Source organism: Alosa pseudoharengus, unplaced genomic scaffold (assembly GCF_046254945.1).
Source record: "Alosa pseudoharengus isolate Yale_2024_CS ecotype anadromous, Long Island Sound unplaced genomic scaffold, YU_APseudo_1.1 YU_APseudo_1.1_scf_2, whole genome shotgun sequence".
Classification (NCBI taxonomy): Eukaryota; Metazoa; Chordata; class Actinopteri; order Clupeiformes; family Clupeidae; genus Alosa; species Alosa pseudoharengus.
Window position 1 is genome coordinate 11,514,061 of NW_027468663.1, and position 13,438 is coordinate 11,527,498.

General features: G+C 41.8%; 3 protein-coding genes across 5 annotated transcripts; all 3 read left to right on the forward strand.

Annotated features, from left to right (window-relative positions):
- Positions 1-645: 645 nt before the first annotated feature.
- On the forward strand, positions 646-4,457 carry LOC143133827 (uncharacterized). 2 transcript variants are annotated; one of them, XM_076293724.1, is made up of 5 exons: positions 646-1,083; positions 1,729-1,895; positions 2,059-2,085; positions 2,295-2,367; positions 2,472-4,457. In XM_076293724.1, the coding sequence occupies exons 1-5, from the start codon at positions 807-809 to the stop codon at positions 3,365-3,367; spliced, it is 1,440 nt and encodes a 479-aa protein (XP_076149839.1). In that variant the 5' UTR covers positions 646-806; the 3' UTR covers positions 3,368-4,457. The 2 variants fall into 2 exon arrangements, with proteins under 2 accessions (XP_076149839.1, XP_076149840.1); XM_076293725.1 differs by lacking the exon at positions 2,059-2,085 and having other exon boundaries at positions 649-1,083.
- Positions 4,458-4,547: 90 nt separating this feature from the next.
- Positions 4,548-8,084, forward strand: LOC143133829 (ret finger protein-like 4A-like protein 1). Its single transcript, XM_076293727.1, has 4 exons — positions 4,548-6,015; positions 6,147-6,273; positions 6,366-6,455; positions 6,604-8,084. The coding sequence occupies exons 1-4, from the start codon at positions 5,746-5,748 to the stop codon at positions 7,131-7,133; spliced, it is 1,017 nt and encodes a 338-aa protein (XP_076149842.1). The 5' UTR covers positions 4,548-5,745; the 3' UTR covers positions 7,134-8,084.
- Positions 8,085-10,491: 2,407 nt separating this feature from the next.
- Positions 10,492-12,613, forward strand: LOC143133832 (tripartite motif-containing protein 14-like). Of its 2 annotated transcripts, XM_076293730.1 has the most exons (4): positions 10,492-10,576; positions 11,014-11,068; positions 11,165-11,236; positions 11,607-12,613. In XM_076293730.1, exons 1-4 carry the CDS (start codon positions 10,574-10,576, stop codon positions 12,137-12,139), a joined length of 663 nt encoding a protein of 220 aa, XP_076149845.1. In that variant the 5' UTR covers positions 10,492-10,573; the 3' UTR covers positions 12,140-12,613. The 2 variants fall into 2 exon arrangements, with proteins under 2 accessions (XP_076149845.1, XP_076149846.1); XM_076293731.1 differs by lacking the exon at positions 11,165-11,236.
- The last annotated feature ends 825 nt before the right edge of the window (positions 12,614-13,438 follow it).

Genomic DNA, 13,438 nt, shown 5'->3' on the forward strand with positions numbered 1-13,438 from the left:
TTGCAAATAACAATGTCCACAGACAAGGTATATGTTGCATGATTTTATGAAAGTACGATGTATTGCGACATCAGATGCAAGTCAAATTTGTAGTTTCTTATGTCTCATTCCATCGAACTACAGATCCGCTACCCGATCCGGCAAACTTACATAGTGCGGTTATAGCCGATAGAGGGCCGCGAAGCGAATGCAGAAAGTGCCGTTCACCCTGTTACGAGTTGATGAACCACTGAAACGATTTTGGAAACATTATTTTTAGGGTACAAAAAACTCTTTGGTGTTGCTTTAATGGGGTGATAACGCAAATGTTGATAATGCAATATTTTTGTTCAACCTGAACTAAACCTGAAAGACAATGAACTGGGGGGTATTCCACGTAGTTTAGTGGCAACTAAATCTCTCTCTAATTTAAAATGCTTTATTGGCATGACAAGGTCACTTGTATTGTCAAAGCAGCTAGGCCTAGCCTACTATAAAATACAGTATATGAACATACACATCTGAACATACACATAATTAACATAATAGTTTTTCATTTAAAAAAAAAAAGCTCGCTCTCTCGCTCTCTCTGCTCGTAGACACACTAGACACAACACCAAGACGCTCGATGTAAACCCGGAAGTGTTTTCGCGCGGTACTGCTCGCTTAGAGCACGCCCCTTTTATCTTCCTAGCTGGCCTTCTCAATGTTTCTGTTGCTGCTGGACATGTGGTGATAAAACGACGGTAGAGCACTGAAAAGGGTGTTTCTAACCTGAAAATCTGTCTTTAAAAGCCATACCTCCTTTAAAACGCTGTACAGCCAAAATGTCGGAATCGGTAGCTGACTTTCAATCGCAGATTGTGTTTATAATGGATGTGTTGATGAGGGTGGCTGTGAAGGAAATAACCAAACTTTTCGAAGGACACTCCATCGATTCTGGAAGATCTAAAGTTGAAACTGTGGAAAATCCCTGGGGGAAGTCTGTTTCCCAATCGGATTTACGAACTGACATGGAAAATGCATTGAAACATTGTGGAGATAATTATAAATGCAGTGTTGGTGTGCAAGTTGGAGATGAATTCATTCCACAGGAGAAAGAGGGTAATGTTTTGATTTTTTGTTATTTAGCCATTGCGAGTTAGCAAGTTATGCTACGTGGAGCTGCATGGCGTCGCTCGGTATCGTAACTTGCCTCCATGTAAACAGTAACGTCCCCTTCAAACTGGACTGAATCTACTATATGCCAAACTAAAGTGAATACAGTGGGTTGAAATGACACGAGTCGGCTGTATTTACTTATGTGTAACGTTGTGCCATGCGTTTAGTCCGTGGATGAAGCCTATGCCATACACCTTTTGCAAGCCATGGATGTTATCTCCTGGGATTGCATACTGTGGTCTATATCTCAATCCGTGTAGATTTGGAGATGTCTAAGCAGCAATATTTCCCTCATAAATTGAAAAAAATGTCAGAACTAAATCTGGAGAAACGTGTTTGATGTGTCTGTGGATAGAGACTTTCCTAAAATATAACTTTCTTTACCAATAATTGTGTGGAGTCACAGACATCCTAATGCAACTTCTAAATTGTTCTTATCTAAGCTAAATGTTGAGGTCAGAAATGATGGAACGTGCATGCTCACACAAGTCACTGCAAAGCTTACAATGTTATGACTACAAGTCTTGCATGGTACTCCTCGTGTATCTCTCAATTCAGTTAAAGAATGTTGTTCTTGAATGCCTGCAGCTCTGACGCACCGACAGCCCAACCCCCACCATCACCCCCTGTGTAGCTCACATCAAAGTCCTCAGCAAGAAGGGGGAGTGGCCACTGATCTACGGGAGAAGGTGGCGCTGGAAGCCGTCGACCTGCACTGCACTGTTGACTTGCCTTGCATGGTGCTCAAAGACAGGGTTAGTATAATATATTATGTGACTTATCTAGTTTTTTCACCCAAACAACAGCTATTTCTATAAGTACAATACAAAACCTGCATACTTAGCCATTAGTTCTCTTGTCAACATGTGCCAGCAGTATTCCCATGTGTTGTTTTGAAGCAAATCATTGCTTTTGCAGGAATCATATCAGCTTAGGACCTTTAGGGTAAGAGTAGACTGCATTCTCACCCACTAACTTACTGATCCTGTGTTTTGTCTGAAACCTCACGTGACTCATATTTTTGCAGTCTCAGTGCTTCGGTGAAAACACATTAAATTAGTCAACAGTATTTTGGAGTGATGTTAATTGTACCACATTGCTTGCACATTATGTTTTATGGTCACTAAAACCTAGTCTCAATTGCTCTTGCTTAGGATGTAGAGTCTGGAAGTAGCCATACACACCTGTCTGGAACACAGCAGACTGAATTGCCCAGTGCTACCAATGGTGAGTGTGGATACCAGATTTGGTCTGTGAAATAAATAAATGGCTCTAAGACTGTTTTGAGTTTTGTTAAGGTAGGTCATTTGTACTGTTTATTTCTGTTTCAGACACCATGGAGCTGAACAGTCTTTTTGACTCTTTGAAAAAGTCTTTGGCGTGGCCAGAAAGCCAAGAGCCAGATTGTGTCTCCAAGGCCACGTGCAACAAGACAGAACAACCAGAGCAAAGCTCGGATGACCTCGACTGTGAGAAGTTCGTTCCACATTCAGAGACTCTCACCACCACCACCACCCCCATGAGTCTGTCAGACCAAAGCACCAACAACTCACATTTGGTCAGCGGCACCATAGCTCCTGAGCAGGTGATGGGGCCAGAGCCTCCACCCTCCCCCTTCAGACACAAGACTGTGCACTTTCAGATGGGGGTGAACCACGCAGACTGGAAGCTGCTGAAACCCTGCTCGGTGCAGCTGGTCAACGTGCGGCTGCTGGCGACGGCCTCAAATTGGCCGAGGTTCCGCCTGGCCGGCCCCAAGCGCTTTCCCAGGCCCAAGGACCTGCGCGCCCACCAGGGCCTCCACACCGGCCGGCGTCTCTGCTGCTTCACCGAGTGCGGCAACGGCGTGTGGCGGCTGCAGCGCGTCCTTTCCTCCTCTTTGCCGCCGACCGCCGGAAGCCCCCTCGCCTGCAAGATCTGCGGCAAGAATTTCAAGCGGCGCAAGATCCTGCGGCGGCACGAACGCTTCCACGCGGGCGAGCGGCCGTACTCTTGCACGCTCTGCAGCAAGGCCTTCACGCTGCGCAAGAGCCTGCGCCGCCACCTGCGCTTCCATTCTGGGGAGAGGCCGCACGGGTGCCCGCACTGTGGCAAGTGCTTCCGACTCAAGGACAACCTGAAGACCCACCTGCGGTTCCACACCGGGGAGAGGCCCTACGCCTGCACGCTCTGCACCAAGAGCTACCGGATCCTTAAGAACCTGGAGAGGCACAGTCTCACTCACTGAAACCACGGAGGATGGCTGGTGTTGTGGTGGGGAGAAAAACAAACTGGATGTGTCAAGCGCAGTGTTTGGAAGAGCATGTGTTGGCATGGGTGGTTTGTTTAAGTCTGCATGGCAAGAAGTATGCCAAACAGACTATGTGAGATGATCATTGGAGAGCATGGAGAATTATCAGATGTAAACTGAGAGAGAGCTGACAGTGTTAACACTTTTTTCATAGCCATGTATGGTTACACAAATATGTGTTTTGTTTGTTTTGTTTTGTTTTTTTGAGGAAGTGACCCCAACTAAAGAAGTATGTTTAGGGTCCAGACATGACCTTGAGACTCAGGTCACCTTTTGGGGTTTATAGTAAATAGGCCTAACCCTATGAGACGGCTTAATGTTTATCTTCCACTCCATGCCACCACATCATGCTGAATCATGTCCGTCTCTCATCCACTTCCCCTTTGTGTGGAGCTGTTTCTCAAAAGATGATTAAGTTTCAGAGAAGCCAGACCTCAGTATATCTGATGGATCGTTGGCATTTGCTGTAATGACATTGCTTCCTGCTGAGGTTAGAAGAGTTTATTTTTCTCAGGTTTACATGGCTAGTTTATACCTGGAAAAACTGGTTGGTAGATGTTTGTCATGGCAAAGAATAAGCTATAGTATAACGGCCAGTATCAGGTTATAACCAATGGTGAGATATGGGGATTGTCATGTAGCAGAAAGCAAATCATTTACTAAACATGCTTCCCATAGTTTAATCAATCAGTGTTTCCTTAATCAATCAATTCTCACAATCTAATTTGATCATGTTTTACACGTGTCTTTAACCACTGAATGTTAAAGCTGCAAACGGAACTAACACTGGAACCAGTTTAACACTCATATTTGGTGATGGGCTGCTTATTGAGAATGAGGTAGAAACTTTATTATAGCATATATAACACAAACATTTTGTATTTGTAACTTTGTGTATGTGGTATCCATTTGTTTACCTTTTCTTTCTTTTTTTACAAACCATGCTCAAAGGGGACTAATCATTTAGCTCCCAAAGAGATCTTGCTCTGTCTTTGTGTTTCCTTAAGTAAAGATTTTTTTAAGTATACTAACTGGTGTGGAACTGTTAATGTGAGTAGAATGATTAAATTATGCATCACATCCTGGCAAAGCAATGAAATGTTTACCCAAAACTAGAAGCGCAGCAAAATCAGTGAATTGAAATAGGTTTATGGAACACAAAGATTATTTAAATCTTGAGCAAGGTAAACTTCACCAATAAATAAAAAGCCAAGTTTCCCTCAAAAAAATGAAGTGTTCCTTAAACCCAAGACGTAACCTTAATCAAACTGACTTTTGCGAAGGGAAAAGTCATATTTAATAAACAGACAATGTGCTCAGTGCGTAGGACCACTGTATATGCACATTAAACATATTTCCATGTCTGTTGTCCATTTTATATACCCACTTTCCTTTTGAAAATGAGCTTAACAAAAATCATATATCCATGTATAAAAGTATATTTATACTCAAAGGTATTTGAATATAAGGGATGTAACTATGTACCATGAATCGGCTAAAAATCTACAGATGTACGAAGATTACAAACGGTTGAGATAAAAACATTCATCGTAATGTAGTTTTTAAACAGAATAGGGTGTAATCTGCTTTTGATTTCAAGGTGACAATGAGTTATCTTGTGTTCCTCTCATTTTATATAAATAATAATGTCATGGCAATTATAATAATATTTAATATAATTTGAGAATATAAAGAGAAAATCGTATTGTGAATCGTAGCCTACCAAAACGTGAGTTCAGTGTATTGTTTACATCCGTAGTGTATTCATTTCATTAAGTCATCTATTCACTGGATGAATGAGGTGATTAGGCCTATTCGTAGTATATTATAACTTTGGTCCTCTGAATCATTATTTGATGATTGATCTTTTGTCTCTCAACTTAGATTGCCTTTTTGTCTTGTGATATGTGTGAAACTGTTGTGGTGTCTTGCCCACACGAAAGAAGGAAATGCAGATTTTCCAGATTGCTATCTCGGCAACCAAGATCACAAACAATTCAGTTAATATGACATTTCATAGCAACTTATGTCTATGTTCAAATGAGGTGTCTTGTTCTGAACTGAGATTTAATTGGAATGAGATGGCTAGATGGACATATCTTGAATGTCTCTGCTTTCTTGGCATGGCCATGAGCCTACTACCTTTCCTAGAACCACCCCTTTTACAGCTGTCTTTTGGTTTCTCTTTTAGTTACGTTATCATGACAAAGGTTGACCCACTAAACTGAGGTTATTCACTCAGAAGGTGTCCAGTGTGACAAACTCGATCACTCATTCTTTCAGTCTACCTTTTTCCCCCCGAGTGCCATTTGAGGATGGAATATCTCAAGCTTACCTGGCCCGCCAAGGAGAGCCAGTTGAGGGAGCTGCTCACATGCCCGGTATGCCAGGACATCTTCGAAGATCCGCACCAGCTACCCTGTGGACACAGCCTCTGCATGCGGTGCTTGGATGGCATGCTTAAGCACCGACCCCTAGCTCAGCCCTTCTCCTGCCCCACCTGTAGGGCGTGCTTTGGACCTCTCATTGGTGTGCACAAGAGTTACACTTTACACAGCGTTGTGGAGGACTTCAATGCACAGCAGGTCAGTATTCCATTTAGTTTCAGTACAGTACAGTACAGTCTTTTGTTATTCCATAATCTTTGTGAGGGTGCTTTTGTCCTGTGACGTATGAAGTGTTTCATTTGTCTGTGCTTTTTTATTTTCACTATTAGGAAAAACAACGAGACCAAAGAGAACAGTCCACTCAGACTGATCCTGTTGCTGAAACAACTCATCATGCCAACTATAACTGCATCCTGTTTCTACTGCTGGCTATCATATTTATATGTATTAGCACAGGTATTGTATTGATCAAATTGCTAAATTCACCACTCTGTATAATGTACCATATCTACATGATGTGAATGAGTTTTATTTTCTGCTTCTGCCAGCTTTCATGTGCTCTGTGGAGAATCACACTCTTACTGAAACAGTACAGAGACAACGCACTTTACTTCTTAAGTATCACCCAGAGATTACTGGTGAGTTGGTAGGATTTGAGAGCCAGGGGTTTCAATTGATCAATTGATAGGGTTCACATTTCAATTTGAATTAACATTATAAAGATAGCTATAAAATCAAAGATGTGTCAAAGATGTGTCTTCGTACACTCTGTCATCTGTTACTCAGACCTCACCCTGAACAAAGACTCGGCCAGCCCCTATCTGGTGGTGTCAGAGGACCTCCTGTCGGTCTGGCGGGTCAAGGACAAAAAGGACTACCCCCAACACCCTGCCCGCTTCACTGATGCGCCCCAGGTCCTGTCCACCGAGTGTGTGTCTGGAGGGAGCCACTACTGGGAGCTGGAGGCCCAGGGCTATTGGGACATTGCTGTAGCCTATGAGAGCATTAACAGGAGGCTGAAGTTGAGCTCCTTTGGAAATGACGCAAAGTCGTGGAGTCTGACGCACGACAGCAAAGGGCGACTATTCGCCTTCCACAAGGGCGTGAAAGAGAAGATCCTAGAATCCCTGACGCACAACAGAGTCGGGGTGGTCGTTGATTTCGAGAAAGGTGCCGTCGCGTTCCACGAGGTGGGCCACATGTGGAACCACCTCCACACGTTTAAAACTAATATCACTGGGCCTGTGTGCCTCGGACTGGGCCTGTACCGAGAACACCTGCACACCAAGATCTCAGTCAAGAAGACCCTCGCTTAAGTGTTTGTTTCTGAGATGGACGAAGGAGCAGTTGTCCTCTGTTAAATCACCTCACAAAAAACCCAGAGAGACAACACAGAGGTATAAAATGAGCAAGGTGCACCAAAGGATGTTCTGTCTCATGTAGATGTGTGAAAGTGAAATGGCTATTTACAAGCTATGAACAGTGTGTTTGCATGATCTGTGGGCAATGTTTGTACACCAGACAATCAACTGAGTCTGTTCATTTAAAAGGGCAATTATTCTGTTCTGATCATTCATTCAAAGCAACTGGCAGTATGTATAGTGTATTTGTAAAGAATCTCAGGTATAGGATGATCTCAGTACGGCTGTTAAATGCAGATAAAAGATGTTGTAGATAAATAGGCTAATGATTATGTATTTATAATGCATTATTTTGTTTCAAATCACATCCATATATAATTGCCATGATATACATAATGTATCATAAGGGTGGTTATGATTTGTTATGAAGACAGTAAATTATTATAATGAGTATTAAATGACTTTTAGCTACCTTAAAAAACCGCCTACGTTACACATTTTTATCAGGGGGTATGTTCCCTGGGAAAACCAAGTTCATGTTAATTTATTTATTTAAATAACTATGAAAATATGTTACATAATAAATTATCCTGATGTATGCCATTAAAGTATGTTGAATGTCTGTAGTGGAATGAGGGGAATGGAATTTTCAGGATTTTGTTTTACTGTCCTAAATAAACTGTTTTCAGTGACGTCATCTCTGAGACACAAACATTAGATCTGGTCCTTTAATTAAATCTCAGTAATCAAAGTTGAGGTATATTTTCGTTAAAGTAATAAGATGTTCTTTCATAAGTCTCTGTGTAAAACTAATGAAACTAGATGTACCGTAGAGCGGTACAAAATATGACCACCGCCCAGTCCTGCACATTCTCTCCGCAAAAATAAATTACACTTGTCAGTTTGTCTCCATCTCCTACTCCATTCTTTACTCTTGCAACTTTTGTGTATGTAAATGAGTGTGTGCATGTGTGCTTCTGTGTGTGTGTGTTTTCGCTTGTGAGTGTCTGTGTGGGGGTAATGGTGTGTGTGTGTGTGTGTGTGTGTGTGTGTGTGTGTGTGTGTGTGTGTGTGTGTGTGTGTGTGTGTCTGCTTGCCTGCATGTGTGTTTTTATGTGTCTGTGCATGGGTGTGTTTATGTGTGTGTGAGGGTGTGTGTGTGCATGTGAGTGTGTTTGTTCATGCATGCGTGTATGTGTGTGTGCAGGCCTGTGTGTGTGTGTCAAATGCTATAATAAATTAGTGTCTGAGTACTTGGAGCTAGCCTGGGAAAACCCAGACGAAATAGCGCCAATGGGAAGGTAAAGCCCCCACTCCTGCACACTTAGTATCTATATACAAAGAGTCACACCTGGAGCTGAGCAGAGGTGCACAGAAAGTCTTCCATTCGATCTTAAATGTATAGACAAGAGATACAAATGCATACAAAATCACAAATGAACATAAGAAATAAACAGCATGTTCATACAGCAATGATTCTGATTCACAACTCTTTCAGAATCAATGTTAAACAGTCTTAAACAGCAAAACCTGCACCTGAATATGGATTAGTCACATTATTGTTATTATATACGGTTTATTTGTTATGGACAGATACAGTATACACAGACAAACTGAGAACAACTATCTGTTGGTATTTTTGGTGATTTTATTTTTGAACAGCACTCCAAAACTTGAATACTAAAAAACATGACTAAAAACTTGACATGCAAGTTTCGGTGATAGTCAGCTGTCAGCACCTCAGATCATGTGGAGGGCATTCATGTGACCTGGTGGGAAATCCCTGCTCTGTGTAGGCTATAGGCTTGAGTGCTGTCACCATGACACTTTCAGGTGGGGTTACTGAAACTTACAACAGCAATCAAGGAGATTCTTGGAGCTGGTGACACATGCACTCCACCTTAGTCCCGTTGATGAGAATGGGTGTGTGTGCTAGCTTTAGACTTCCTGAAGTCCACAATGAGCTCTTTGGTCTTCTTGGTGTTGAGAGCCAGGTTGTTGTCAGTGCACCACGATGTTATGTGCTGGACCTCCTCCCTGTGCCGTCTCATCGTTGTTGCTGATGAGACCAATCACTGTAGTGTCGTCTGCAAACTGTACAATGGTGTTAGAGCCATGTACAGGTGTGCAGTCGTAGGTGAAGAGGGAGTAAAGGAGAGGGCTCAGCACACATCTCTGTGGTTCAGGGTGTTGGATGAGCATACAGATTAAATATGTCAGTCCAAACCTCAGTGAGCTGCACAGCACAGGCCTTAAGGGCGCTTCTAGAGATACCATCAGGACCAGCAGCCTTACGTGCATTAGTCCTGCTCAGTGCCGCACACACTTCGGTGGTGGAGAGTGTGAGAGGCTGGTGATCGGCAGAGACCACAGCCTTGATGGCCACCTCCTTGTTGTCCCTATCAAAATGGCCATAGAAGTGGTTCAGCTCATCAGGCAAGGAGTGATAGGGTGGGTGGAGTTAGTTTTGTAATCTGTGATGGCCTGGATGCCTTTCCACATGCATCGGGGGTCAGAGTTGTTCTTGAAGTGATCCTCAATCCTTGTGCTTGTGCTTGACCTAAATTGTTTCTCAGAGAGGTTGATTTTGCACACTAGGTGGTAAATTACATTATATTACATGACATTACATTACATTACATTACATTTGGCTGATGCTTTTTAACCGAAGAGACTCACAACATGGTAAAAACTTTGAGGTAGAGTACAATAAGAACAAGTTAGTGCATCAGTGAGTGCTATTTTCATACAGTCAAGTGTCAGTTCTAATCAGGTGATAAGTGCTAGAATTAGTAAGGCTAGTTGTAAGTGCTGTAAATTATAACACTTTTATGTCAACTGACATGAATGAATATCCAAAGCAGGCTATTAGTGACATTCTTTCTGGGGTAAAAGTGATGTCATGTCATGATGTTGTTTGTGTGAGGTGGCTGGACCTGGCATTGCATGGGTTTTCGCAATGCTTCATAACCTGCCCAGTAATGACGTCACTTTCTTGACAGACTATTTTCAGTTCACTTCATGGAATTAGTTATTGCACTATCCAAGTCCAAAGGTCTACTGAACACCTTCCCGCTAATGCTGTACATTATCTTACCAGAAATACTGCTTCCTAATAAGAATAAAGATAAATGAACCAGATTGCAGATGGACTTTAGAATGTACAGCAGCAGACAGGTACCCTGGAAATCCAGAGTTCTCACGAGAGCACAGGGTCTGGATTTTCCAGGCTAGCAGACAGGGACACACCCATGTGGAACTGGTTCTAAGCCTGTTGTCCTCGGTGTCACTTTCACTTTCAGTTCTAACAGTAACAGTATAACAGCCTCAGTCAGGAGAAAACTCTCAGGAGCAATGGTAAAGGTCTTATTTGGGAGAGAACACTCTCAGGAGCAATGGTAAAGGTCTTATTTTGGATTTCTTTCTATATGACATTCCCAGATCATATTTAGTAGCCTTACAATGAAGTATAGTAGTTGTACTATGTAGGCTAAGTTTCATGAAGCATATGTGAACTGACAGCAGCCCTAATCATGTCGTAATAACAGCCATACATCTCGCAAACTAAAAAGCTATGCTGTGATCATGTACTGTAATTAGGAGTTATGTACACAAGGCTTTTTGAAATGCACCACTGCATTTTTCTTTACTTAATGGTTTTATTTGATCTAGGAAAATGTGTTGTTTTGTTTTGTTGCACTCCCACTGAAACATTTTGAATTATTTTTTACAGTGTTGATTTCTCCATCATTTATTTGCACTTTACCTTTGGATTTTATCCCCCTTGTCCATGCCTCAATGCACCAATTAAAATTGAGGGTTTTTTTTCCCACAGGCAAAACAACATGTAGCACTGTCATTGGTCATTTTCCTGGTCACAGCGTTGACTTGTGAGTATTGAAGCGCTTTAAAATCGATATATTTTATCCATGTTTGCTAACCCACCAAGATGCAACAAACATGTTTGTTGATTTTCATGATTACAGTGTACATATGTACCTCTTGGTATAACAAACCCAAGGAGCAAGAAACTGTCAACTTCAACCCACACATACCCAGTAGGTATTAAATTCAATAATACATTTGGGGGGCACTGTGGCGCAACAGGCGCTCATACCATATACAGGTCCAAGTGCCCGTGGGGACCCAGGTATCTAATCCAACCTGTGGTCATTTCCCGATCCCACCCCATCTCTCTCTCCCACTCACTTCATGTCTCACTCTTCACTGTCCTACGAATAAAGGCAAAAAGCCCCAAAAATATACTTACAAAAAACAATTCAATAATACATTTGAAAAAAAAAAAAAGATTTTTTTTTAATTACACAATCAATTAATCTTCTCACATTATAGTATAATTATTTGAAAACCAGAAATAATGAGAATATATCAGAATATGTTTCCTTATTTTTTTTCCCTTTAACACAGATCTGAAACTCAGCGTGGACACTGCAAGCCCTCTTGTCCAAGTGTCTGATGACCTGTTGTCCGCTGAGAGAGTCGCAGATAAACTCCCCTACCCTCCACACCCAGCACGTTTTCTAAACAGGCCTCAGATCCTCACTGCCCACTGTGTGACCAGTGGCACTCACTACTGGGAGCTGGAGGCCGAGGGCTACTGGGAAATCGCTGTGGCCCACGAGAACATAAACAGGACAGGACGTTCTGAGAGTTCTTTTGGCATGAACAAGGTATCTTGGAGCCTGACGCATAAAGATGGTGACCTGTTTGCTTACCACAACCTTGAGAAAACGCTGCTGTCTAAATCCCTGCAATATAAGCGCGTGGCAGTGACTGTTGGTTTTCAGGAGGGAACTGTTATTTTCTTTGAGGTGGGGACGAAACTGAGACAGTTGCATATGTTTACTCCCCAGCTTAGCGGACCCCTGTGTTTAGGTCTTGGGCTGTATCGCCCCTCCAAGGTAACCATCCTAAAGACCTACAAGGTAGACAAAGTATGAAAGATCACTGTAGATCAAGATTTCATTCTATTTCAGCTATGTTCCGATATCCAGAGCACTGAGCAAGAAAATGCCATATTGCTGATAAACAAGTCTGATGGAATGTGCTTTGGATGACTTGACTGTGTGATGGCCTCAGGAATGTTTGTTATCCCATAGAATGCTTATAGTAGTTCAGACTGTTGGCATGAACAGAGGTGGATGATGGAAACCTCCTGAGTGCCAGCAGAACGTACTGGGAGTAGAACAACCCTCCTGCTTCTCCGAGGTGGTTTCGAGATACGTGTTCTCCATAAAAGGTTTGCAGAATTAGAGGAGAAGGTAGAGGCGAAAAGCAGAAGGATGAAGATGAACATGAAAAGTAAACATAAACAATAATGTATTGGGTGAACAGGAGAAAAAATCTATAAGGAGCATTTGTTTTCAAGTGTGTGTTTTATTTAAGAACAGTGAATAAAGAACTGATAATAACAATTGGCTTCTTAACTTTCTTGACAAAGGTGATACACTCTCTCTCTCTCTCTCTGTGTGTTGGGGGTAGTGTTTCGGAGGACATAAATGCAGTGACCATGGAAAATCATTCAATCATAATATATCTCACTGCTGAAGTCAAAAATTCTCTAATCAAGGCGTCAGAAAAATTCAAATCAGACTCAGAAGTCTTATACAAGAGTGTGACTCTTTATTCGTCTCACTGATTGTATTAGGACAATTGATCTAAGACATTGCTTTTGATGCTCATGCTTTCTTTCTAGTTTGGCTATAAGATTAACAACACAGAAGTATGCATAAGCAATATGCTTTATGTATTTACATGACAACCAAAATGAGCATTAGTTAGTGTTTGTACCAGTGAGTACAGAGTATTACAGGAAATAACAGAAAAAAGGAGGAGCTCATGGTTTTATTATGTGTATTTGTCTATGCATGCATTTCATTTTTGCCATCCATGCTGCCAACATTTTATCTTAATAAAATCGCACCCTCTGACATACAGTATTAGCCAATATCTTCATACTTTCATTTTTATCTCTTTCAAATAAGGTTAAAACATTTAAATGGTAGAGAGACGTTCCTTCACAAAAAAATATTGTTATGTGTTATCTTGATGAAGAAACCGGATCAGGTTTTCGCAGAGGATGTGATTCTAGTTAGTATATTTTCATAGTCTCCTAGTGAGTTTGGGAGTGTTGTCTCTCATTTCTTCACTTCACTAATGTTTCTATACAGCTGCAGAGACCAAGCGATAATACGTGTAATGCCGTTTTAGTTTTTATCACTATGGGCCTGTTCCTCACA